Here is a 26,377-nt window from a genome sequence, read left to right on the forward strand (position 1 = left end):
ATGCGAGTCGTACAGCGTCTTGTACGACGTGTTTCAGCAACGTTGCTTTTAATAGAGAGGACAGCAATCTGCGTATACGCCGTATAGACGTCTCACCCACTTGAAAAACACAACAGGAAATTTTCAGTCTGTCGTATTTTGGGACGTCGTGACTGTCGTTCTGTTCTCTGTAGTGTGACGTCCTGTAGTCGAAAATTCTGTAGTTCCTGATAAATATTTGATTAAAAATTGACAGAGACCAATTTAAGGATATGTAAAATTATTAATACAAAAAAAAATAAAAAAAATAAAAGTAGACAAAAAAACGCATCCGCTGGGAATCGAACTTCGGATCTACCGGTCCCGAGACAAGCATCTTACCACTGCACCACGCCGAACGTAGTTGCTATTGAATTGTTTAAGCTATGTCAAGAGTGTAAATCGCTGTCTGGGTTGCTGTTTACATTTACATTTTAAAAGCCAAGATGCGCTTTCACTTCACCGCGTCAACTGCCGCATCTCTAGATGAGCAAAAGTGTTGTTACCATCGACAGGTACATCGTGGAGTGCTAGACCATCGATTTTGCTGTAACGATATCCATATTTGATAAGAAATTCAGAAGTAGACAACGGTGACCGGGGACACTGAGGGTTGTTACTGCTAATTCCGACAGTTGTCTCTTGCTCTTTAGACTTTTGAGCTCGCATATAATTCGTGTTCAATGCTATATAGCTACATAAACACTCGTGGGTGAGTCTTCATCCCGACAGAATACTGGCTTCTCACGGCAGCGCTGTACCAGATTAATGAGACCCGAGCGAGACAGCTTTTCACGCAACTTTGTGGAACAATCCAAAACTTCTTTTCCGCTTCGCATAAGCTTGTGCAATATTTCTGGGAATTAACTAATGTCTCAGTGTAACCGCACATGTAAGTCCACAGGCTTGTGGGCCCCATCTTACCAAATAAAACAAAGCGGATCCGCAGCCATTCCCGCAGATGGTATGATTTTGATCAGCGGCCGATTTTGAGGAGGCCGGTAGGGCGTTGCGGGGGGGGGGGGGGGGGGAGGGGGGGGGCTGGTGCCGCGTCGTCACGGCACAATTATAACAATTGGCCACGTCGACTTTAATACTGGTGTCGGTGCTATCAGTATTGCCGGCTTCAGAGAAGCACGATTGAATACCGCGCAAGAGAAAAGTACAGTGTACACCACCGATGCGAAGCTGACATGTTAATATAAAGGGCCGCGACCGAAGGTGCTTCTGTTGCGACTTCAGAACTCTTGGCCGTCGCGACCGAATGTTTCTGTTGCGACGTCATAATTGCTGTCGTAACGTCAGTAATGTCTGTCGCAACTACAGAAATGTTAGGAACATCTGTCGTACAACAGAAATTTCTGTGTTTGCAGCAGGAATTCCTGTTGTCTTTTTCAACTGGGCAGGACCGGGAATCGGATTGAAATTCGCAGCTAGCATATCGCAGTTTGGTCTGTGAATGTTCCGAGGTGGTCACGCAATTTCAGTAGAGCTTGATAATGGCCCCAATTCAGCACTAGGGGCTAAATTGTCAGGATGTCGAACAATAAAAAAGTTTCTCCCCAGTTCTATTCAAGCATTAAACTGGTATGCATGATGCCATCCAGTATGGTTGCCACAAAGCTCCAGATTAAACCAGCTTTTGTGACAAACAGGCGACCCTATATGGTGCCACTGCGTCCAGTATAAGCCAGTTTAGTTGCAAACAGGGACCCTGTTAAGACCCATTTCTGCGTGAACTGGTCATGCCTATACCTGCTTGCATGCCAAACGGGACCCCGTTCAGACCGGTTCGTGTGTAAACTGGTCCAGTTTATACCTGTTTGCATGCCAAACGGGACCCCGTTCAGACCGGTTCGTGTGTAAACTGGTCCAGTTTATACCTGTTTGCATGCCAAACGGGACCCCGTTCAAACCTGTTCATGTGTAAACTGGTCCTGTTTATACCTGTTTGTTGCTAAACAGGTCCCTGTTAGAACCAGTTTAAACCTGTATAACCCAGTTTGAATTTAAATAGGATTTTCCAATAGGGACAGCAAGGCATTCGCGTCCCGTAACGGAATAATTGCGCTCCGATGGCGCTAGGAGGCGGCTCGCATAAGCAATAACGCGATCCTTGCCACCCTGACGCTGGACTAAGACGGCACCTACGCCGTGACCGCTGGCGTCTGTACGTAATTCTGTAGGGGCATCAGAGTCGAAGTGGGCGAGAATGGGTGGTGAGGTTAGAAGAGTGACAAGACGAGAGAAGGTGGCGGCTTCTGCAGTACCCCACGATAATTGTACGTCTTTCTTCTAAAGATTAGTTAGTGGCCTAGCAATTGTCGCAATATCTGGAACAAAACGACGAAAGTACGAGCACAGCCCTACAAAACTTCGAACGTCTGCGGCTGTCTTCGGTACCGGAATGTCTCGGACAGCACGAGTTTTGTCGGGATGAGACTGTACTCCGGAAGCGTCAACGAGATGGCCCAGAAGAGTAATTTGTCGGTGGCCAAAACGACATTTGGACGAGTTAAGTTGCAGCTTCGCCTTTCGAAATACATCAAGTATAGTAGTGAGACGCTCAAGGTGAGTGTCGAACGTTGGCGAGAAGACAATGACGTCGTCGAGGTAGCAGAGGCATGTGGACCATTTGAAACCTTGGAGCATGGAGTCCATCAAACGCTCAAAGGAGGCAGGGGCGTTGCATAATCCAAACGGCATTACATTAAATTGGTATAGGCCATCAGGTGTGATGAACGCGCCTTTTTCTCTGTCCCTATCGTCAACAGCAATCTGCCAATATCCTAAACGAAGATCAACAGACGAGAAATAGCTTAAACCGTGCAGGCAGTCAAGGGCGTCGTCTATACGTGGGAGCGGGCAGACGTCCTTCTTTGTAATGCTGTTCAGATGACGGTAGTCTACACAGAAGCGCTACTCCCGTCCTTCTTCTTAACCAACACCACAGGTGACGCTCAGGGACTCGATTAAGGCTCAATGATGTTTTTATCGAGCATTTTGTTCACTTCATCTTGAATTACTCGGCGTTCCGACGCAGAAACTCGATACGGTCGTCGGTGAATAGGCGCAACATCGCCAGTAAGAATCCGATGCTTGACCGCGAGCGTCTGGCCTAAAGGGCGATCGTCGTAGTCGAAAATATCGCGGTAGAACGACAATACTTCGCAAAGGTCTTCAGCCTGCGTAGAGGACAGGGCCGTCGCAACCATTTTCTGTATCTTGGGATCGACGCCCGAGGCTGGCGCGAGGGGCATGCTAAGCTCGCGGGAACCATCGGTCGATAACGCTGCCACGTATTGGTCGCCGAGACAATGAATGGTCGCAAGGCAAATACCTTGCGTAGAATTTGCTTTACCAACCCAAAGTAACAGACAGGCATGCGAGTGTGCTTCGCAGTAATAGTAAGGATACTGTGAGGCACGGTGACGTCATACTGTATTGGGATTTCGGGCAGAGGAGTGACGAGGTACTCGCAATCAGGAACTGGTGGGAAAGACAACAGTTCAATATAGGCTATTGACTTTGGGGGCAGGCGAAGAAAGCCGGTGGGGCGTAAGCGGCAGTGGGGTGCGTCAGAAAGTTCTGCGAGCATCGGCAACTCAAGGCTCTGGGTACTGGAAGAGCAGTCAACAAGAGCAGAATGGCCGGAGAGAAAATCGAGGCCGAGAATGAGGTCGTGGGGGCAATGAGGAATTACGGTGAAGAGGACAGGAGTGTGGCGGCCGGCGATGCTGACACGTGCAGTACACATGCCGATGATAGGCACTGTACCGCCATCCGCAACGCGGACGTCGCGTGCCGACGCTTGGGTGAGGAACTTGTTCAGTCGTCGTCGGAAGGCAGCACTCATAAAAGAAAGATGTGCTCCTGTATCGATGAGTGCCGTGACAGTATAGCCGTCAACGTCAACGTCAAGAAGGTTTCGGTTAGTAGGCAACGTGAGCAGAGGATTTGAGGGCAGGGTCGACAAGGCAGCTTCACCTCCAGAAGCAGCAGTGCCTAGTTTTCCGGCTGAGTCCGGGAGGCGATAGGCGGCGAAGAGAAGCGGCGGGGTAGGGGCGAACGAGACTGCTGGCGGCGAGGTGAGGGCGAGTGGCTGTACCGAAGGTTCGGCGCAGGGGCATCGGCTGTAGTGGGTTCATGGGGGGTGGCATAGGGTACAGAAGGTCCAGAGGTGCGGGAATAAGTGGCGGCGTAAGTCCGAGGAGGTGGTCGCCATCGGTTGCGGTAGTGACGGGCGACGTGGCCGATGCGACAGCAGTGGAAGCAGATCGGCCTGTCATTAGGGGTACGTTATTCGGACGGGTAGCGGCGAGATGTGGCAGAAAAGGACTGCTGGGGACGAGGAGGGCCGCTAGATAACTGGGGAATGTTGGGTCGAAACGTGGAACACACGGTGTTTAGACCCATGTTTTCAAATTCCTGTCTGACGACGGCCTGAATCATCGCAATGGTGGTTGCGGGCGGATCGGGAGGCGTCATGGAGAAGGATGACGAACAGGCGGCCTCGAGTTCGCGGCGAACAATGCGGGTGACGTCGTCACAGGTGGTCGTCTGACGCGGTCGACCCTCACATGTCGACGTAGCAGCAGTGTTGGGTAGCCGCGCAATGTGTTGTGAGATACTGCGGCTCTTAGCATGTTCATGGCGACGGCATTCATTTATAATGGAGTCGATAGTCGAGATGTTGCCGGAAACAAGCAAACTGAAAGCATCGTCGGCGATGCCTTTTAACACATTTGCCACTTTATCTGCTTGACTTCTTATGATATGACTAATAAAAATCGGGCCCCTCGGTTAACCCCATTTCTTCTCCTTGATTACATAACGAGGGTCTCGAATCCGGCAACATTGATGCCTTTAGGTAGCATATGTGGGTTTATTTACCAGTTGCCTTCACCCCAAAAAGATCACGTTCTCGTGACGCCTGCGGCAAGAAGGACGTTCCACGTCCGCCGTCAAGGTCTGTGAGTGGCGGCGCTGGCTAACACTCCCAGGGTTCTACTATATAGGACACATAAATACCCAAGAAAGTGGATGGGAAAAGAGCGCCGTGGTAGCTCAATTGGTAGAGCATCGCACGCGAAATGCGAAGGTTGTTGGTTCGGTTCCCACCTGCGGCAAGTTGTTTTTTCATCCACTTTAATTTCCATTAATTTATCGTTTCATTATTTTCATTTATTGAGCATAAGTAACTTCCCCTATGTTGTCCTTGGTGTCAGTGTTTGTTGGCTTCTTATCATATGACTAATAAAAATCGGGCCCCTCGGTTAGCCCCCTTTCTTCTCGTTTATCTGCTTCGGACATATTATCGTCAGCTTTATGGCATAGAGCCAAGACGTCGAGGATGTAGGAAACGTATGGCTCTGTAGCTGACTGAACACGAGACGCAAGAGCCTTTCTCGCGGCAGCCTTGCGCCCAATGGTGTCGCCGAACAGTTCCCGTAGCTTTTCTTTTAAACCGTCCCAACTGGTTATTTCGTCATCATGCGTTTGGTGCCACACGCGTGGGGTGCCGCCGAGATAAAAGATGACATTGGCGAGCATAATCGTTGGGTCCCACCTGTTATTAGCACTGGCGTGTTCATAGAGCTTGATCCAGTCGTCGACATCTTGTCCCTCCAGGCCAGAGAACACACCTGGGTCACGATGTGGGGCAACCGTGACGATTGGAGCAGTCGGATAAGCAGAAGCCGTTGCAGAGGCGGGCTCGTCACCGGGAGGCATGGTGACAAGCTCGGTGTGCCGACCACTTCGGCGTTTCGTGGTGAGGACGGGGATCGCTGCCCTCCACCAGAATGTGACGTGTGGAAAGACACAGGCGAAAGATGCTATTTACACTCTATTTACACTGGAGCCAGGCAGCCAGGCTTCTTCCAACTTCTTCGTCGCTCTCGCGGCGGCTCGTCTCTTGAGCATCGCTTGATGATATCGTAATAATATATATGTCCCCAGCAGCTGCGAAGCAACTGACCATGTGGCGGTCAGACCTGTGACGCAGCAGAACGTGCTAAGAATCGCTGGATCCGGACAGGCCGCCATTGGAATCTGAACCTCGCAACGTTTAACACAAGAACGTTATCTAGTGAGGCGAGTCTAGCAGTGCTATTGGAGGAATTAGCCGGCAGTAAATGGGATATAAAGGGCTCAGTGAGGTTAGGAGGAAAAAAGCATATACAGTGCTAAAAAGCGGGCAAGTCCTGTGCTACCGGAGCTTAGCGGAGAGACGAGGACTAGGAGTAGGATTCCGGAATTTTACGGATATAGCTGGTAACATACAGCAATTCTATAGCATTAACGAGAGGGTGGAAGGTCTTGTTGTGAAACTTAATAAGAGGTACAAATTGAAGGTCGTACAGGTCTACGCCCCTACATCCAGTCATGATCACCAGGAAGTCGAAGGCTTCTATGAAGACGTGGAAACGGCGATGGGTAAAGTCAAAACAAGATACACTATACTGATGGGCGAATTCAATGCCAAGTTAGGCAAGAAGCAGCCTGGAGATAAGTTAGTGGGGGAATATGGCATAGGCACTAGGAATAGCAGGGGAGAGTTATTAGTAGACTTTGGAGAACAGAATAAGATGCGGATAATGAATACCTTCCGCAAGCGGGATAGCCGAAAGTGGACGTGGAGGAGCCGGAATGACGAGACTAGAAATGAAATAGACTTTATATTCTGTGCTAACAATGGCATCATAGAAGATGTGGACGTGCTCGGCAAGGTGCGCTGCAGTGACCATAGGATGGCAAGAACTCGAATTAGCCTAGACTTGAGGAGGGAACGGAAGAGACTGGTACATTAGAAGCCGATCAATGAATTAGCGGTAAGAGGTAAAATAGAGGAATTCCGGATGAAGCTACAGAACAGGTATTCGGCTTTAACTAAGGAAGAGCACCTTAGTGTTGAAACAATAAACGCCAATCTTACGGGTATCATTAAGGAGTGTGCAATAGAAATCGGTGGTAACTCCGTTAGACAGGATACCAGTACGCTATCGCAGGAGACGAAAGATCTCATCAAGAAATGCCAATGTATGAAAGCCTCTAACCTTACAGCTAGGATAGAACTGGCAGAACTTTCCAAGTTAATCAACAAGCGTAAAACAGCTGACATAAGGAAGTATAATATGAATAGAATTGAACATGCTCTCAGGAACGGAGGGAGCCTAAAAGCAGTGAAGAAGAAACTAGGAATAGGCAAGAATCAGATGTATGCGTTAAGAGACAAAGCTGTCAATATGATTACTAATATGGATGAGATAGGTCAAGTGGCTGAGGAGTTCTATAGATATTTAGACAGTACCAGTGGCACCCACCACGATAATCGAAGAGAGAATAGTCTAGAGGAATTCGAAATACCATAAGTAACACCGGAAGAAGTAAAGAAAGCCTTGGGAGCTATGCAAAGGGGGAAGGCAGCTGGGGAGGATCAGGCAGCAGCAGATTTGTTGAAGGATGGTGGGAAGATTGTTCTAGAAAAACTGGCCATCCTGTGTACGCAATGCCTCATGACCTCAAGCGTACCGGAATCTTGGAAGAACGCTAACATATTCCTAATCCACAGGAAAGGGGACGCCAAAGACTTGAAAAATTATAGACCGATCAGCTTACTGTCCGTCGCCTGCAAAGTATTTACTAATGTAATCGCAAATAGAATCAGGAACACCTATAGTTCTGTCAACCAAAGGACCAGGCAGGATTCCGTGAAGGCTACTCACACTATCACACTATTCACACACTCACAATATTCACACTATCAATCAGGTGATAGAGAAACGTGAGGAATATAACCAACCCTTATATATAGCTTTCATTGATTACGAGAAAGCGTTTGATTTAGTCGAAACCTCAGCAGTCATGGATGCATTACGTAATCAGGGTGTAGACGAGACGTATGTAAAAATACTGAAAGATATCTATAGCGGCTTCACAGCCACCGTAGTCCTCCATAAAGAAAGCAACAAAATCCCAATAAAGAAAGGCGTCAGGCACGGAGATACGATCTCTCCAATGCTGTTCACAGCGGGTTTACAGGAGGTATTCACAGACCTGGATTGGGAAGAATTGGGGATAAGAGTTAATGGAGAATACCTTAGTAACTTGCGATTCGCTGATGATATTGACTTGCGTAGTAACTCAGGGGACCGATTGCAATGCATGCTCAATGATCTGGAAAGGCAAAGCAGAAGGGTGGGTCTAAAAATTAACCTGCAGAAAACTAAAGTAATGTTGAACAGCCTAGGAAGAAAACAGCAGTTTACGATAGGTAGCGAAGCACTAGAAGTGGTAAGGGAATACATCTACTTAGGGTAGGTAGTGACCGCCGATCCGGATCACGAGACTGAAATAATCAGAAGGATAAGAATGGGCTGGGGTGCGTTTGGCAGGCATTCTCAGATCATGAACCGCAGGTTGCCATTATCCCTCAAGAGAAAAGTGTATAGCAGCTGTGTATTAACAGTACTCACGTACGGGGCAGAAACGTGGAGGTTTACGAAAAGGGTCCTACTTGAATTGACAACGACGCAACGAGCTATGGAAAGAAGAATGAGAGGTGTGACGTTAAGGGATAAGAAAAGAGCAGAGTGGGACATGTAATGAGGAGGGAAGATAACCGATTGTCTTTAAGGGTTACGGACTGGATTCCAAGGGAAGGAAAGCGTAGCAGGGGGCGGCAGAAAGTTAGGTGGGCGGATGAGATTAAGAAGTCTGCAGGGACGACATGGCCACAATTAGTACATGACCGGGGTAGTTGGAGAGGTGTGGGAGAGGCCTTTGCCCGGCAGTGGGCGTAACCAGGCTGATGATTATATATATATATATATATATATATATATATATATATATATATATATATATATATATATATATATATATATATCCTTCAGCAGCTCTATGAAATTGTCATGTATGCCTTCGCGGTTGAGAATATCCCATAACCATTTCCAGTCTAGGTTGTGTAGGCTCTTTTATATCTCGATATGTTGTCCAGCAAGGTCAATTCTGAGTTGCTGAAATCTCTATGCGCTGTGTCAGGGAAACCTCTAACGATCTGCCTGGTATGCGCCCATTATGTAACTCCCCCTCCTAGCACATCATTTCTTTTCCGCCAACATCGACAATTACAATTTTATGGCTTGCATTGTCGTTCTATATATCAGCGACGTTACTATAAATGACCTCTATGAGTTCGTTTTATCCTTATCACCTTTGCCTTTGTAGATGAGATTCATCTTTGTTTGACGCCACTCAACAGGAATTTTCGTCGTGCTAATCACTTCCTTTATGAAATTATTCAGCAGTACGTCGCTCTTTTGGCGGAGTTCTTGATTAGGTGTATTAGGATTTGCTCGGCTCCTGCGGCCGTGTTATTAGAGACATTTTCTTCTTATTTTTTCCAGCAAAAGTTTTCTATATGTGGATCTTTCAGGCGTCTCTGTTGCTGCTGCATCTGTTTGAGTTTGAACTAACTTTCCTTCTTGCCACAACTATCCTCAACGTCGGTGATGTGCCTTAGTGCATCGTCTCCTGCGAAGATGTTACCGCCTTCATTCCTTATAGCCGTTGGCGAATTTCAGTTGGACCTCGGAGTTCTCTTGATGGTTCCAGAATCTTTATGATGTGCTCTTTTCTTTTTTGGAAAACTTATGCATCCAACATTATTTTGTGCATTTAATTTTCTGTTGCACGTGTACACCCGCCACCCTTTTCTTTTATCGGTATTTGTTTCATTTACGGAGCACCTCTTCTACGTCTTAGCCAAGCTTTTTGGCTTCTGAATTATCCCCGGACTCCTGCATACGCTGTTATATAGCTTGCTTTATTTCCTTGCTGCACCATTTACGTAGTTTCCACTTGCCAAAGCAACAATTTTTTTACAGTATCTCTCCTATCTCTTGCGGCATAACGTCTGCCAATACATAACGTATTCTAACGCCCTTTGAGCTGTGTTAGTCCAGCGCTCCTGTATCCCGTGCGACATTGGGCCCATAATCCGGCACAACCCTGGATTCCGGGTCTCAATGGTACTATGTTTTGAAGTAGTGCAGAAAGGAACGCTTTAGAGACTCACATCAATAAGATACTTTGCAAGTGAATTCTGGATTTATGATGCAATGGTCATGCCATTGCTCACCAGTTTCAATCGCAATGCTTTGAAGACCTTTTAATTCTAGCAAATGCTAGGAAAATGCGCCTCAAGAATTATGGGGTCCTCGTTGTCCCTTTGTGATACTATCTGAAATATTGTGGCATCATAGATTTTCCACTGAATCCTCGCGACCTGCGCACAGCCCTCATGTACACTTGCGCTCATGGTCATGCAACAAGGTGTTGCCAGGCTATTGCTTAAAGCGAATATAGGCTCGGATATTTTGCCAATTATCTCTGTGTACCTTTACCGCACCAGCCATTTGTCAGCTTCGCGCACACTGCTGGTGGAGGGGGGGGGTTGCATGGATTATTTGGTGCGTAAAAAGTAGTAAGGCAGTTGGAGCGGTAGCGCTACCCTAAGAAAGCTGAAATGATCGCTGTAGTTAATAATGAACATACCATTTTCACACGGCTTGTCTTAAGGCAATCTATACTACGAGACATAACACACATAACAGCAGCACTGTGTGCCACTGCGGTGTGCATGGCAGCTGTGTTTACAAAACGAACATGTTCGCGCAGAAACCTTGCTCACCTTCAGTGATCATCCACAACGCGTTGCAGACTATCGCTCCTGACGCAATGTGGAGCAACTAAAGTTATACATTGATTATAGCACGCTGAAACTCAAACGAGAACATACTGGGATGACGGCACAACAAAGATGTGAGCGCGAAATACGAAACGGATATTTTTTTTTCGATGTGGCAACGCTCTTTACAGTAAACTTTTCTGCATAAATTATCTGCGGAGTTCAGAAAGGCTCCGGACAGTCGGCTTCATGAGTCGCACACTTTTGCAGTGTCGCCATTGTGTTCAAAGCCCGTAAAGTTAGGAATTTCAAGACGAGTCCGTAGTACGGGATCCATCGCCGAAGCGATGTTCGTGCCTGTGATGTACTCGCACAAGACAACGTTTCATTCGAGCATGGGAACTCGCACGATTGCGGGATTCCTGAAACTCCACTGGAGTTCTCTGAGTATGCGTAAGCATACCCCCTTATTGCAGTTCGCCCACCCCCAATTTAGGTTGACCCACCTCCAAATTGCAAGCTGACCGATCCCCAAACTACAGTTGTCCTACCTCCAAATTTATGGTGGCCCACCCCACGCTTCAGTTGGCCTACCCCAATTTTTAAATTGGTCCATGTCCAAATTTAAGTTGGACCATGTCCAAATTTCACTTGACCCAACCGCAAAATTCAAGTTGGCCCACCCCCTCATTTCATTTGACTCGTCCCCAAATTTGTACTTGGCCCAACCACAAATTTAATTTGGCCCATGTCCAAATTTGAAATTGACCCATCCTCAAATTCAAGTTCTCCCACCCTCAGATTTCAAGTGGGCCCACCCCATAATCTAACTTGTCCTGCCCCAAAATTTCAAGTTCACCCATCCACGAATTTCAGTTGGCCCGCCACCGATTTTAAGTTGGCCCAGTCCCACATTTCAACTTGGCTCATCCTCAAAAGTAAGTTGTCCCATCCCCAAATATGAGTTGGCCCACCCCTAAATGCCAAGTTCGCCTACCCCCAAATTTTGTTTGGTCCACCCCTAAATTTATTTTGACCCATGTCCAAATTTCAAATCGGGTCATCCCCAAATTTCAGATGGCGCACCTCCAAATGTCATGTTGTCCCAATCCCAAGTCTCAACTTGTCCCACCCTCATATTTCAGTTGGCCCACTCCAGCTATGAGCTTCCTCGTGCATTTTCTAAGGAGCCCTATGTATCTCTGTGGGTATTCTGTTTCTATTTCATATTTTGTTTTGACTGTTCCTTATCGCTTATAAACCTACCAATCATCTGCATTTACAATATTATAACAACGAAATGTTTTAACCTTGCAAAGTGCGTACTTTTGTGCAGGTTCAAGTCACTTCTCGCTTGACAGGGCTGGGGTACCCGTGAAGGAATGATTATGCAATGATAAACACACTCGAGGAAACCTCTATTTCAGGCTTCCCCCATTTTACCTATAACCTACACGCTACATGTAGCTGGCATAACAGAAATTTAATGGTATATATAGAGAAGTTTAATAACCCTCCATCAAATAGTTTCCTTACAACATCGAAATGGAACACAAGGGCTGCCACCACAAATAAGTTTAGCTTGCCTAATGCGGAAATGCTTATGGCCAAGGACTTCTTGAATTTATTGGCACTATACTATGGAATAAAATTCCCAATGATATAAAGGTCAGTAAATTTTTGCGCCATCATTTAAGCTTTATTTATAAAGCTATAAAGATATTTCTGATGTTTGAAAAAAATACAAATTACGAGTTTCACTAATTTAGTGTATAATTTTAATACTCGAGTGCCGTTTACGAGCTTGAACCAGTGTTATTTTCCTGTGTTGTATAAATATTTCTGATTTCTATGCGACATATATTAATATTTAACTGACACTTATCGTTGAATTTTTATGCCTATCTTACTATGGACCGTCTGCTACCCTTATGGCTATGGTTCCAGACACTTGTATGTTTTGATTCTGTGCGTCAGTGAACGTATATTGTTTCATATCTTAGGTATCCTGAGCTTAGCCGCTAAACTCTACTTATCAATTCTTTAGCTCCTTACTACTGAATGCGTTCGGTCTTTCTGAATTATATTTTTGGACAACTCCCCCCCCCCCACCGATAGGCCTCACATTAATCTTAAAAAAGTAAGACGCCTTCTGTGCCATCCAGGAAAGTTGAGAACCCGAGGTCTAGAAGAATAGTGAAGACGTGCTCAGTCATTGTCACTGCATATAAAAAGAACATTGGGGAGCACCTCTGCAACATCTAGGGCGTCGTGCTACAATACGAGGGCGCGAACGCAACCTCTATTGAGTACACAAATGTTGAGTGGGCATTAGCCAATCATATCAGCTGCTTGGGGAACAGCGCTCTCCAGGATGGGTATTCTCCACTACTGTAACATCGGCAGAGTGGCTGACAGCGACCATATGACAAACTAAAGGCATACGATGTTAGGTGGAATAACTGTACCATGTATTAAAAAGTAGCTCAGATGCAGAATCCTGTAATGTCAATCTGTCTGCCGTAAGTTCGAGTCTATCCAGTACAATGAGAATGTCTAATTTCTTCTGTAGTTTTCTTGCAAGGGATTTTGGGATTCAAGCGACGGCCATGACGTACACCGGCGGATCACTGAATGAGTGGGCAGTGAGAACACCGCAGTTATCGCTGTAGAAAATGTCGGACTCGGCTCCTTCTGGAGCCGAGTCTGAGGAAAGGACGTAAGTGAACAAAGTGGGACGAGGTCTCTCATAGAGCATAATGTGTGGAGCTATGTAAAAGTTAGGAAGAAGAATATAACTCTTTTGGTGCGAAAAAGGAGCGCCAAAGTGATAGAAGAGGCCACGAACGAGAAATATATTCGCCTTTCAAACGTCTTTCTTGTTCCTGCACTTTTTTTTACCCGCCAATTTGCACAAATCTCCCATTTGCACAAAATTCCGCACCAACAAGTTTAGCGATTCACTATTCTGTAAAGTGAAGGCATTTCCTTAAACATAACAAAAAAAAATGCTTCGTGTATAACTGATTTCTACATTTGCACGGAATACGTCAGCTCATTTTACAGCTCAGAAATGTATGCCAATGAATTTTTTCCACAGTACGACATATCGCTATCGGTGTCAGTATGTCGCATTTTGGCCAAGGTTGTGACCTTTTTTGACAACCCGCTAATCCGTCATCTGTTGCATTACTGGCGTTCAACCGGCAGAACGACAGAACACAGCGCGTTGTGGCTCCTGGTTCATCGCTGTTGCAGCGTGCTTGGCTGCTGGGTGACGCAAGCAGAGCGTCGCCTCAGTGGGTACGGCTTGGTGCTCGCTGCAGCTTCTCAGTTTAGGTTTCGCAGGCTTTGATAACAAAATGTGTTGTGCCGCAGTTTTGCGCGCAATCGCACTTTCCGAGATATACAAGTTGATATCGGTTAAAAAAATTAAAATTATGGGGTTTTACGTGCCAAAACCACTTTCTGACTATGAGGCACGCCGTAGTGGAGGACTCCGGAAATTTTGACCACCTGGGGTTCTTTAACGTGCACCTAAATCTGAGTACACGGGTGTTTTCGCATTTCGCCCCCATCGAAATGCGGCCGCCATGGCCGGGATTCGATCCCGCGACCTCGTGTTCAGCAGCCCAACACCATAGCCACTGTGCAACCATGGCGGGTTGAATTGATATCGGTTGTATGGAGAGCTCGTTTCAATTTCGAAATTACGATGAGCCGGCGTAAACTAAAAGTTCAAAAGTCAACTAACGTATATTTGCTAAGTAGCGACCAATTGCACCGTATGACCCTTCATCCCGCGGTCGCCACCACCGAAGGCATGACTTCGAAGTAACGGTCCTTTTATTTCAAAACGGCTATTTTAACGATACTTAATATTTTTGTGCAAACACCCTGAATACGCGTACGTTGAGAGTGATTGCTGGTGATGGGTAACATTGCAGAATGCACGACGCTATTTTCGTCGTGTTTGAAATTTGACAAGACAATTGTTTGTCTAAAATGGGCAGCGCACGTGCGATAACAACAGCGTCCGTATGGCCGCCAAGGAACCACTGGTTCCGTGAATTATAAGTTTCTGTGAGAGACAGTTTATGAGAAACACAATTATAATAACCAAAAACATGTTTATAAGCGGTTTCAACATAAGGAAATAATATTTTTATGTTATGAGTTAAAGAAAGGTGGCGTCACGCCGCAATCATATTCATTATTAATCATAATTTCTCGTGTAATTTACGGCAAACCAGCGTAGTTGACTTTCGAAATCGTGGTTGTATGCGTCGCACAGCTGTTGCAAATTGGCAGGATTTTGTGGTAACACACTTTCAAATCAAATCAAATCAAATTTTATTTCACATCTATACATGATGCAGGCGGCACAGACAAAAAGCCAAAATCGATTTGGCTTGATAAGGATCTAGGGCCCTCTCAAAATTTGTGTACAAAATCAAGCAAAACAAGAGTTAGTAACAGCAATCGGACATTCCTAGGTAGCATTACACAAAAGCAAGGGAAGAATCTAAATGTACGCAATGAGAAATAAAAGTGTTATTCAAGCAGTATAATATAAGGACAATCATCATTGCTGCAAAGAAAAAAAAGAAAGAATTCGAAACACCAATCGCACATTGTTAGGTAGCATTTCCACTATGACAAGAGGGGAATCTGAATTACGCAGAGAAAAATTGTAATCCAAGCAATGCAATGCAATTTGCCTTTATCATTGTTGCAGAAACATAAGGAACGAAGTGAGTAATTGAAAACCAAGTGAATTTAACAAGAACGGTAATGACTGAGAAAGTAGTTGTGTTCCATAATTGGTGCGTTTCCGGGGTATGAACCAGGTCATATTATGACGAGTATTGTATTTTTATGCTTTTGGATATGTTGGATAGGCGTTCAATAAAGTGATTTCCTCGCTTTTTTTCCCGTAAGGTACCGTTGCAAGACTAACTCACCGAATAGTAAGTTTACCGGACAAACTTGAAGTTTCTTAAAATGGGGTTCAGTGCGTTCGTCATAGGCTGAGTTGCTGATGGCACGCGGAGCCTTAGCTGCTAGTTGCCATTGTCTTTTCTGTCCGCGACGTTTAACAAATCACTGGGCAAAACCGGAAGCCGATTAGGGCCCTTGTTTGTAAACAGCGAAAGAAGATGTGAAGACCACTGAATAAATTTTTAATGCAATGAGGCATGCATCTGCCGAGCAACCTGGCGAAAACTTGCAACCGCCAAAATCTAACAATATTCTACGCATAACAAAGAAAAGCGTCAGAGAAAGAGAGAGAAGCTATCGTCTCGGTAAAATGTTTAGCCAAGTTATGGTAGCAAGGATCACTTGCGGATTCAGAAGGGGGGCCCTGGTATTATGAAGTTCTGCGTAAGCAAGTGTAGTGCTGTTTCAGTTGGTCATTCTGACTACTGATTACAATCAGTCTTTCTCCATCTACCTTCCTATGGCTGTGCAAACTGATATCTATTATCCAGAGTCAAATCAACAGTCTTACGTAAAACGTTCATGTTGTGCCTTGTCTAAGTCTAGAAATTTGAAACAGGACACCACGTATCCATCTGCCTTGGATTTTGGCCGCGACGCTGCCGACATCTCTGCTTTAATGCCGGAGATAAAGCAGTTCATCCGCCAGGAAGTCGCACGCCAACTCTCTCTGGGGAATAGCACACCCAAGCCGTCGACAACCTTGGTTTCTTCGCTTCGTCATGTAATTCAGGCGCATGTTGCCGCGGCGCTGCCACGTGCCCCTCCCCTGCAGTCGGCTGCTGGACCACTAACTTACGCTGACGTTGTCGCCCGGCCTTATGCTCCTCCGGCTCCTGACGCCTACCAGGCCACCGGCACCTTCCATGTGCCGCCACCACCTTCACGTCCGATTCTCGTCCCTTACTCTGCCGCTGGAAACCTGGGTGTCATCAACCCGTGGCGAACACCTGATAAGCGGCCAATATGCTATTCCTGCCATTTTCTGGGCCAAGTAGCACGATTCTGCCGCCATCGCAGCCACCGTTTATCTTACAGTGGGAGCCCATCAAGCTACAGGCCTGCTCGACTTCCGCGTTAGGACCCATCTAACCTTCCTCCGGGCTCGTCTTATAGTCGCCACCTGTTCGATTCACGCCGGTCGCCTTCCTCACGTTGCCGATCTACTTCCCCAATGGTTCGCCGACCCAGCCCTGCCAGAGAGGAAAACTAACATTTGCAGTTACAGAGGCAAGAACTGCGTTTATGTCGAACATTTCAAGGCCTCATTTTTCTCCGGCGAACGAAATTGAACTGTCCGTTGATGGCGTCACCGTACACGCACTTATTGACACCGGAGCCGCCGTTTCTATTATTAGTGAGAAGCTTTGCCGCAATTTGAACGAAGTGACCATTTCCCTCACTTCTCTTTCTCTGCGTACGGCAACCTGGCATCGCATTTAGCCTTCAGTGTAGTGCACAGCCCGGGTCTTCACTCAACGCGTTATGTATGTTACCGAATTTGTCGTCCTATCTCGTTCCTCGCACGACGTTATTCTTAGATAGACTTTACTATCAGTCAATCAAGCTCTTATCGACTGCGCTCGTGCCGAACATACGTTATCAGTGCCGTGCTTTGGCCCTGACGGCCATTATTCTCCTAGAGTTGTTGCCGCCTCTAACATTGACATCTCACCTTTCTCCGCCGCTCTGGTCCCTGTGTCATGTAACTCTGCTTCGAACTCATCTGTTCTGTTTACGCCGTCGGCCACTTGTGCGCGCCGCCGGAACTTCTTCCGCTTGCTGTCGTCACTGCTTGCGACTGTTCTGCTGCTCTTTATGTGTGCAATCCGTTCGCCTGCCCATCATCCCTAATCCGCGTTGACTGCCTGGGTACCTCTGAAGCTTTCGATTGCGTTCTCCCTGCCACCATGTTTGGTGATACGGCATCACTTCCGATTTGGGCCGTCACTCCTCCTGCCGCCACCCATGCCCCTGTAGACGTCTTCGCTCGTGCCGGCGACTCCGAACACACACCTTCGCAGCACATAGAAATCACCAAGATCCTCTAGCGTTTTCCTGCATCATTTGATATTCCCCAACCATCCTTGGGCCGAGCGTGCTCAGTCGTTCACCGTATCGACACCGGTCAACAAACCATTGCGCCAGCGTCCGTATCGTGTGACGGCCGCTGAACGCCGGATTATCGACCAGCACGTTGACGTCATGTTGGACCGTGGCATCATCCAGCCCTCTAAAAGTCCCTGGGCATCTCCGCTTGTCCTCGTTAAAAAAATGGCTGCATACGGTTCTGCGTCGACTATCGCCACTTTAACCGAATAACGCGCAAAGATGTCTATCCTCTGCCGCGCATCGACGATGACTTGGACAGTCTACAGGGAGCGGAATTCTATCCCTCGCTGGATTTGCGCTCCGGGTACTGGCAAGTGCCAATGGCACAGGCCCATCGCCAAAAGACACCCTTTGTAACAACTGATGGGCTATATAAACTTCCCGTCGTGCCGTTCGGCCTCTGGCAACGCGCCTGCCACTTTCGAGGGAATGATGTATACCATTCTTCGAGGCCTGAAGTGGAAAACGTGCCTCTGTTATTTAGATAACATTGTGGTTTTTTCCCACCAATTTTGCGACGCACCTCAGCCGCCTCGAGCAATTCCTTGCGGGCCTCTCCACTGCAAGACTATAACTAAACTTGAAGAAATGTTTTTCGGCGCTCACACGCTTACTATTCCCGGCCACGTAGTTTCAAAAGACGGTATCTTCCCGAACCCCACAAAACTTAGCGCCGTATCCGAGTTCCCTAAACCAACCACCATGAAATGGCTTCGCAGCTTCATCAGCCTATGGTCATATATCCGACGCTTCGTCCGTAACTTTGCGTCTATCATCGCCTCATTGACGCAGCTTCTCACCGGCCGTTCTGACCTATCGGCCTGGTCACCGGCGTGCGAAGACGCATTACAAGAACTGTGACGCATTGTCACATCTCCTCCAGTACTGCGACACTTCGGTGCCTCTGCGCCAACTAAGATCCATACGGACGATAGCGGTGTCGACTCGACGTTGTTCTTGCACAACGCAAGGATGGCTTCGAAGAGTACGTCGTCGGCGTACGCCAGCCCCACCCTTCCCAAAGCCGAGGCGAACTACTCGGTTACTGAGAAGGAATGTCTGACCATCATTTGGGCAATCGGAAGATTTCGTCCTTATGTGTATGGGCGTCCATTTGACCTCGTGATCGACCATCATGCCCAATGCTGGCTATCTTCATTAAACATCCAGCTGGTCGGCTCGCCCGTTGGGCATTGCGCCTAAAAGTATGACATCCGCGTTTATCGCTCAGGCCGAAAGCATTCAGACGCAGACGCTCTATCCCGGTCATCCCTGCCTTCTTGTCTTGTCCACTCGTCTCTTTCCACCTGCGGTGCATTCGCCCGCAGCATTTCCGACATGCCATCAGGGCAGCGCAAAGACGCTTGGATCTCTTCGCTTATTGACTTCCTGTCTAGTCAGTCCCCAGCGCCGATCTCTCGGACGCTCCATCATCAAGCCGCGCACTTCATCATTCGGGATAACCAGCTGTACCGCCGCAACTACAATGCCAGCGGCCGCAAGTGGTTGCTTGTTATACTCAGACATATACGTTCCGACATCTGCACCACGGTCCACGACAACCCACAATGTGGTCACGCCGGTGTATTAAAGACCTACTCTCACCACATACTCCAAGGACGCAAGACGCCACCTTAACATGCCACCGGCCCCTTGCAACCTTTACCATGTCCCGCGCGAGTGTTCGGCCACGTAGGCATTGACCTATACGGTCCGCTTCCCAACACTCCTATCGGCAACCGCTGGGTTATTGTTGTTATTGACCACTTCACGCGGTACGCGGAAACTTCAGCCCTAGCATCTGCCACAGCAAAAGACGTTGCCACTTTTATCCTTCAAACCTGATTTTATGCCATGGAGCACTTCGAGAATTACTAAGCGATCGCGGTCGCGTTTCCTTCTCTGACGTCATTTCAGCATTGGTAAAGGAGTGTCGCATCATCCACCGCACTTCCACGGCACATCATCCCCAAACTGATGGGATGACAGGCGTTTTAACCGCACCCCTAGCGACATGCTGGCCATGTGTGCTTCAGCTGACCATTAGAATTGGAATCACATTCTACCTTTCGACACCTACGCTTACAATACGGCCACACAAAGCACCACTGGGTTCTCCCCTTTCTTTCTCCTTTACGGACACGAACCTTCATGTACTTTGGACACGATTCTACCTTACCGTCCATATGCTTCGGAGTGGAAGACTGTTTCTAGAGCGGCTGCATACGCCAAAAAATGTCGCCAGGTCGCTCGTTCGTTCACATCCCAGGACCACTGTCGTCAAAAGCATCGCCACGATTCATCCACTGTGTCTACATGCATTGTTCCTGGCTTGCTCGTCTGGTTGTGGGTGCCCTCTACACTTCCAGGCCTTTCCTCCAAACTGCTTTCCAAGTACCACGGTCCTTATCGGGTACTGAAAGAAACATCCGCGGTAAACTACCTCATCGAGCCAATGGAAGCGCCTTCCGACCAGCGTCGTCGCGGCCAGGTAATTGTGTTCTGTGTTCTCCTATCCTTAAATCGCCAGGATGCCTACTCTTTCCGTTGGGATTGATTGTACTGAAGGCACTGGGCAGTGGGCATGGTGCTGGTGAAAAAGAAGTTGACGAGAAGCGCCTGCTTCCCGTATCGCTAAAGCACTGATCTGCCGCAGCATACCGCTACAAACCTAGAACTAGGGCAGCAAGGCCAACATCCTCGTTGTATTACACACACACACACACACACACACACACACACACACACACACACACACACACACACACACACACACACACACACACACACACACACACACACACACACACACACACACACACACACACACACACACACACACACACACATATATATATATATATATATATATATATATATATATTCTAGCGTACTTTATATCAGTAAACATGTTCATACTAGCTTCAACAAAAAGAGATACGGTGTGCCTCTTGGCTTGTATCAAGGTCTGAGAAGCGCAGCAGTTGCATCCTTAACTTCCTCTAGAAATAAAGAGAAAGATCTCATACCTTCACATACTGAACAGCAGGGTACTTGGGAAAGTGCTTCTTACAGAATTCACTGCCATTAATCACAGCTCCTGGTAATTCTTCTAAGGAATTAGGCAGCCGAACAAAGCCATTGTTGCTGTTGCGCAGTAAACAATACGCATCTCTTGTCCTGTATGACGGAACAGTGTAGTTTTCATGAAAGTTGTTGAAATGCGAAACGTTATCATCTAGGCAACTGTCACAATTTCGCGACAGTAATTTTGCTGCAGAGCGTACAGTAACACTGACATCTCATTTATATGCGTAAGACACCTTGAAGAGTTGAGAAGACCGGCAAAAGACCTTTGCGCTCGTATCATGCCTCAGCAATACAAGTTTTGCAGACGTTTCCAGAAGATGCCTTATACAATGTGATGATCTTATGGAACTTGTGTCCGTTATATAATTGCGTTTTTGGAAGAGTCACACTTTGGACCAATGATGTCCTTTATTTGTCGACAACGCGGCCAGAAACAATTCTGAGAAGCCTAAAGAAACCTATAAAGCATTGTACTGTCATGAGTTCAGTAATTTGACAATGACGACTGGTAAAAAAGATTCTACAACGCTCTTTGACCGTGATAAGACACGATCAATTCCACTTCTGTTTTTTTTTTGTGATTGCCCGCGCCCTTACATTTCACCAGTTCATATTAATGAGCACTCATGTGATACTTGATAGTGGGCATGGCTTTGTGCAATGTATAAGGTGTACCTAGCTAAGGTCAATGAACAAATCGCGTAGAACTAACAGAAATGAGCTAAAAAGTACAGAAAATTATACATATAAAGCTCTGAAGATCAGGAAATGGGTTGCACCATTTGAAACACGTACAAAGGTTATTGCAGTATGTGCCATATGTAACATATACAGTAGGTAATTTCTCAACACGGATGGTCACAAAAAATAGCTGCACTATATGTTTACTATAACATATTAGAAGTTGTAAGCACATACAGAGCACCTTTGTACAGGGCTAAGGTTCGTTGCGCACACAACCCCAAATTGCACAATTAAGTATACAAGTTTTGCACACACAATCCAAAATTACCCAGGCTATTTCGCCCTGCGAAATTTTCAGGTCACACACGTTATCGTTTTATGTGCCTTGTCTTTGCAAGTAACTCTGGCAGCCAGCAGCTGTTAAATCTCACCTGTGCCAGTGACGGCACATTAGCGATAGGGCAAGTTGTGACAAATGTGTGCAACCCAAGTGAACCCAGCGACACTTACCCATAGAAAGGGCCCCTATTGACACTGAGGGACACATATCCAGGGGCATATACCGTAACAACGGTCCACACTACCCAATGACACAAGTTATCACTACAGAGGTTGACTGAAGGGCGGAACCTACCAAGTTCCTGCTCAGGCGCGGACCCAGTGGCACATATCTTGTGGCCCAAGGGGAACTTGCTGAATGTTTTTTTTGAGATCGGCCCACATTTTTACACTGCCACATCTCTGGGATATCACCACGGAAACGGCCACATTGTCGCCATGTAGCCAACAGACAGTCACTACTGAAACCTGGGGCGCTATAACGTAAAACTATTCCAAACTTTTCTATTCCAATTCTGCTATCAGTCCTCCACGATTGGTCAAAAACTTTTTTCGACCACCCTCACTTCACCTGTCTATCACGCGACGTCACGAAAACCGCGATACCTCCCCATCTGATATGATGTGTACACACTGATCATGCATGATTTGGCAGAAAAAAGAAAAAAAAACAGTTACTTCTGATTTGACCCCTTTTCGCCATTAGCCCTCGGCTATTGGTAAAAAGTTTTCGGGCTGCACCCACTTCACCTGCCTGTCACGCGACGTCACAAAACCGCAAGAACTCACCGCGTCAAAGTGACGTGTACGCGATAAAGATGCATTAATATGCCGAACGAAACTGAATTTTCTTCGGAATAGCCGCAGGCTGCCCCGTTCCGAAAGAAATAAAAGATGGCTGCCGCCGATCGCTCAGACGCTGGCTACTCGCACCTGCCGGAGAGCATGGGGGCATTTGCGTATAATAAATCTTCTTGCGTGGCCGTGTAACGTTTTCGAGCACTTTCGGCACGTTTACCCCCTCATTCTGCCAACTCTTCTTTGCCGAGGGTCCGTTTTAGCGTCATTCTTGAGCTTCTGTTGCATGCCGCCGCGATTTTCGACCAGCCACCGCAAGCTAAGTAAGGGAAAGTCGACCAATCGTAGACGCCGGCACCACCCTCTTCATCCGGTTATCGACTTTCAGTGCAGTAGCTCGGCCCCATCGAGTCCCTCTCCACTTGAGCGTTCTCCTCGCCTCTTGTCAGCCTATTAGATACGACAAGCCGCTCAGTGTAGGCAATGTTATTCATTTTTCAAGCAAACAAAAGTGATCTCCTATGAACGAGGAGAGCGTTTGATTGGTCTGTTCAGACAACCCTGCGGGTGACCGCCCGGTGCTAGCGTTGGTGGTTACGCAAATTTGACGTCAGGAGATTGGAATAGAAACATATTGGAATAGTTTTACGTTATAGGGCCCCTGGGTGGAACTCGCCAAGAATGCTTTGTATTAAAATATTGGTACTAAACGTGAAATATTGCATACTGTGTTTGTTTGTACGTGTTCAAGGATGCCCGCTTCCCTTGCAGCAATGCAGTAGTGTGGTCGTTTATTAAGGTTGTTCAGCAGCCGCCTAGTAAGTATTGCTATACCTGTCGAAAATAGATACTCAGCATGTCTTAACACAAAACTCATTGCATTGTAATGAAGCGAATGTTTCTGCCTATGTGAAAAATCATCCTTGTAAAACCACCTCTTGCACTTATCCTTGAACATGTTTTCTAAACATAGCGTGAAGAATGTGTGCATAATTAAAGAAAAATCAGGCATCCACCGGTTCGTAGCCATTGCTACAAAGGAAACCCATACGGGTTTCTCGAAAGAAAGCCTCGCAGTTAAAGAAAAATTCGTCCTGGTCCGGTACCACTGCCTCTCCGGGGCAGCCGCTCTGCTACTATCTGAGTTAACTAGGCGGCTAGCAGATGGCAGAGCGAACTCGAATTTGTGAAAAACTCAAAGCAAAGGCAAGAGTTTCGCGTAATAGTTCTGCGGAAACCCGCAAGGTGGAGATAAGTAATTAATTACTTCTCTCCACCTTGCGGGTTTCCGCTGGACTATTACGTCAGAATGTGTGCATACTTCTCGCATAGATCTGCACATCTCATTTTTTTGCTGTGGACGCACGTTCAAGAATCGTAGTTCTACGATGTCCAGATCACTCACCTCAAATGCGCGCTAATGGCAGCAATGGTACAGTTCGAAAATGTGTAAGAATTCCGTCCTCCAGCTTTCGGACTCATCACATATCCATCTTTTGCCAAGCAAAGAGTGGAATTGCTTTGGCCATCATGTACAGACCCTAATCTGAAAAGAATGGATTGGCATAATATGGTGTAACATAGTACCTCGATAAGAAATGCGCTTGGCATGAACGTAACTCACCGATTGCTACTAGAAGTATTAGGCTCCCAGATTCAAAACAGTAATTAGCATCTAGTGGCATATTGAATGTATTAAGCGTTATAAATACGCAACATGCTTATGTATTACAGCAGTTCTAGGAATACTTATTTGAGAGAATTATGCAAGAGACAGTAATTTGTTTTCATCTTGTAACAGGAATATTTAAATGTTACATTTAGGTGTGAAATGAAAGGCTGATATCAATTGCAAAGGATACATTGACATAAACGGCAGAATGACAAGCCGGCGAGACGTACAGGAAATGTAGGTACGCAAACGTTACGAGCCAGAAACTACACCTAACATGCGAAAAGTGACCACATTCTAGAGCGAAAGAGGTGCAGAGACCAGTGATGAAGTTAATACCAAGGGCTGCCGGTGAATATATATGTGGCTGAACGACTGCGGACGCCGCGCTGGTGTTCACGAGGTCGCGGGCAGTATTCTGAAGTTCACATGTGGGCCGAATGCAAAAACGCTTGAGTACAGCGCATTAGCTGCACATTAAAGAATCACACGGGGTCAAAATTATTCCGGAATCCCCGAGTAGTTCCTGCGTCATAATTAGCAGGCCAGGTAGACGTTTCAATGCCCTCCTCACTAGGATATAATAGTGTTACCTCCCTTTCCTTGTAAAAATTCTTGTCCGGCTTCAACCCCAAAAAAATAATTGCTGTATCATCTCTCCGCTATCAACGCTCGCGGCAGGCCTCGCCGCAGTTTTGACGTAAGCTAGGGAAGCACGGCGCGTTCTCTGAATAAATGGAAGTCCTTCGCTGGCTTCAGGTGTGTGTGTGTGTCTTCCTATATCATCTGGCGACAAGCATGACGGCGAACTCTTAGCTAGCATTGGCACCGAGTGAAGCGAAGTAGGGCATGCGCAGCGGCTTAACATGGGGAATGTTTGGGAATTCGACTCCTTCATCAAAGGCGCTGACGAAAACTCGTATATAGCTCGCTTTCACAATTACTAGAAAGTAACACAAATCGAAGACGGCAGCATTTAGAAGTGCGCTTTCACCACGGCTCTCGGTTAGCCCCCGCACAAGTACCTCCAGGACATTCGGTTGCTTGCTAAACGGGATGAAAAGTCGTTCGAGGACCCGGTCAAAATCTTGAAAGAACACTATGTTCCAGGTAGCCAAGCAATAGCTGAAAGGTTCAAGTTCAGCCACCAGTACCAGCTAGAAATGGAGTCAGTCTCGGCGTTTGCCGTAGAAGTAAAACACTTGGCTGCCAAGTGCGCTTTCGTAAATTTTCTGGACGACGCACTACGCGACCGGTTTATTATGCGGTTCCGGAACACGGTCACACAGGCGACGCTGCTTGAGAAGAAAGAGCTCCACTTCGAAACAGCTTGCGAGTTGGCAGAAGCAGCAGAACTCGTCGAAACAGCATTGAAGAGCTTGCGACCATCTGATGAAACTCCTCAAATGGATAGAGCCGTCCACTCTGTCATCAAGAAAGGCCACCCACAAGGAAACCCTAAGAAAAAGAAACCGCAAAGCTTCTTTTCTGGCGGATATTGCTACGGATGAGGAGATAAGCACGAAAGAATCAAATGCAAATGTCTAAACATACGATGTCATTGATGAAAGAATGTAGGGTATTTAACAAAGGTAAATGGCAAAGTGGTATGTAACAGGAAGACAAATGACAAAGTGGTTAATGCACTTTTAGCACAGAGCGAGCCGAACCACTAGCAGCTTTTTAAAGTCGAGAGAAACAAGCGAATCCAGCTGCCCTATCTGGTAGAAATGAAAATCTCCGGTCACCGTGTTATCAAGGATATGGACGCGGGTGAAGCCATATTTATTATCATCGAACAAATCTACGCTAGACTGCCACGAAAGCAAGATGGAAAGCGCCTTCTCGAACTAAATAGACCCGCGTCCATATCCTTGCTAACACGGTGGCTAGGGATTTTAATTTCTACCAGATAGGGCAGCTGGATTTGCTTGTTTCTCTCGATTCTAAAGAGCTGCTAGTAGTTCGGC

At 46.8% G+C, this 26,377-nt stretch overlaps 1 protein-coding gene across 1 annotated transcript in view; it reads right to left on the reverse strand.

Annotated features, from left to right (window-relative positions):
- LOC142574411 (venom metalloproteinase antarease TserMP_A-like) overlaps nt 1–26,377 on the reverse strand; it is a 220,333-nt gene that overhangs the window by 29,853 nt on the left and 164,103 nt on the right. The window contains exons 11-12 of the mRNA XM_075683501.1: nt 24,141–24,281; nt 20,854–21,004 (exon numbers count right to left, since the gene is read on the reverse strand). Of these exons, the coding sequence (XP_075539616.1) occupies nt 20,854–21,004; nt 24,141–24,281 (292 nt within the window). The remainder of the gene's footprint in view (nt 1–20,853; nt 21,005–24,140; nt 24,282–26,377) is intronic.

Source organism: Dermacentor variabilis, chromosome 3, assembly GCF_050947875.1.
Source record: "Dermacentor variabilis isolate Ectoservices chromosome 3, ASM5094787v1, whole genome shotgun sequence".
NCBI classification, from domain to species: domain Eukaryota; kingdom Metazoa; phylum Arthropoda; class Arachnida; order Ixodida; family Ixodidae; genus Dermacentor; species Dermacentor variabilis.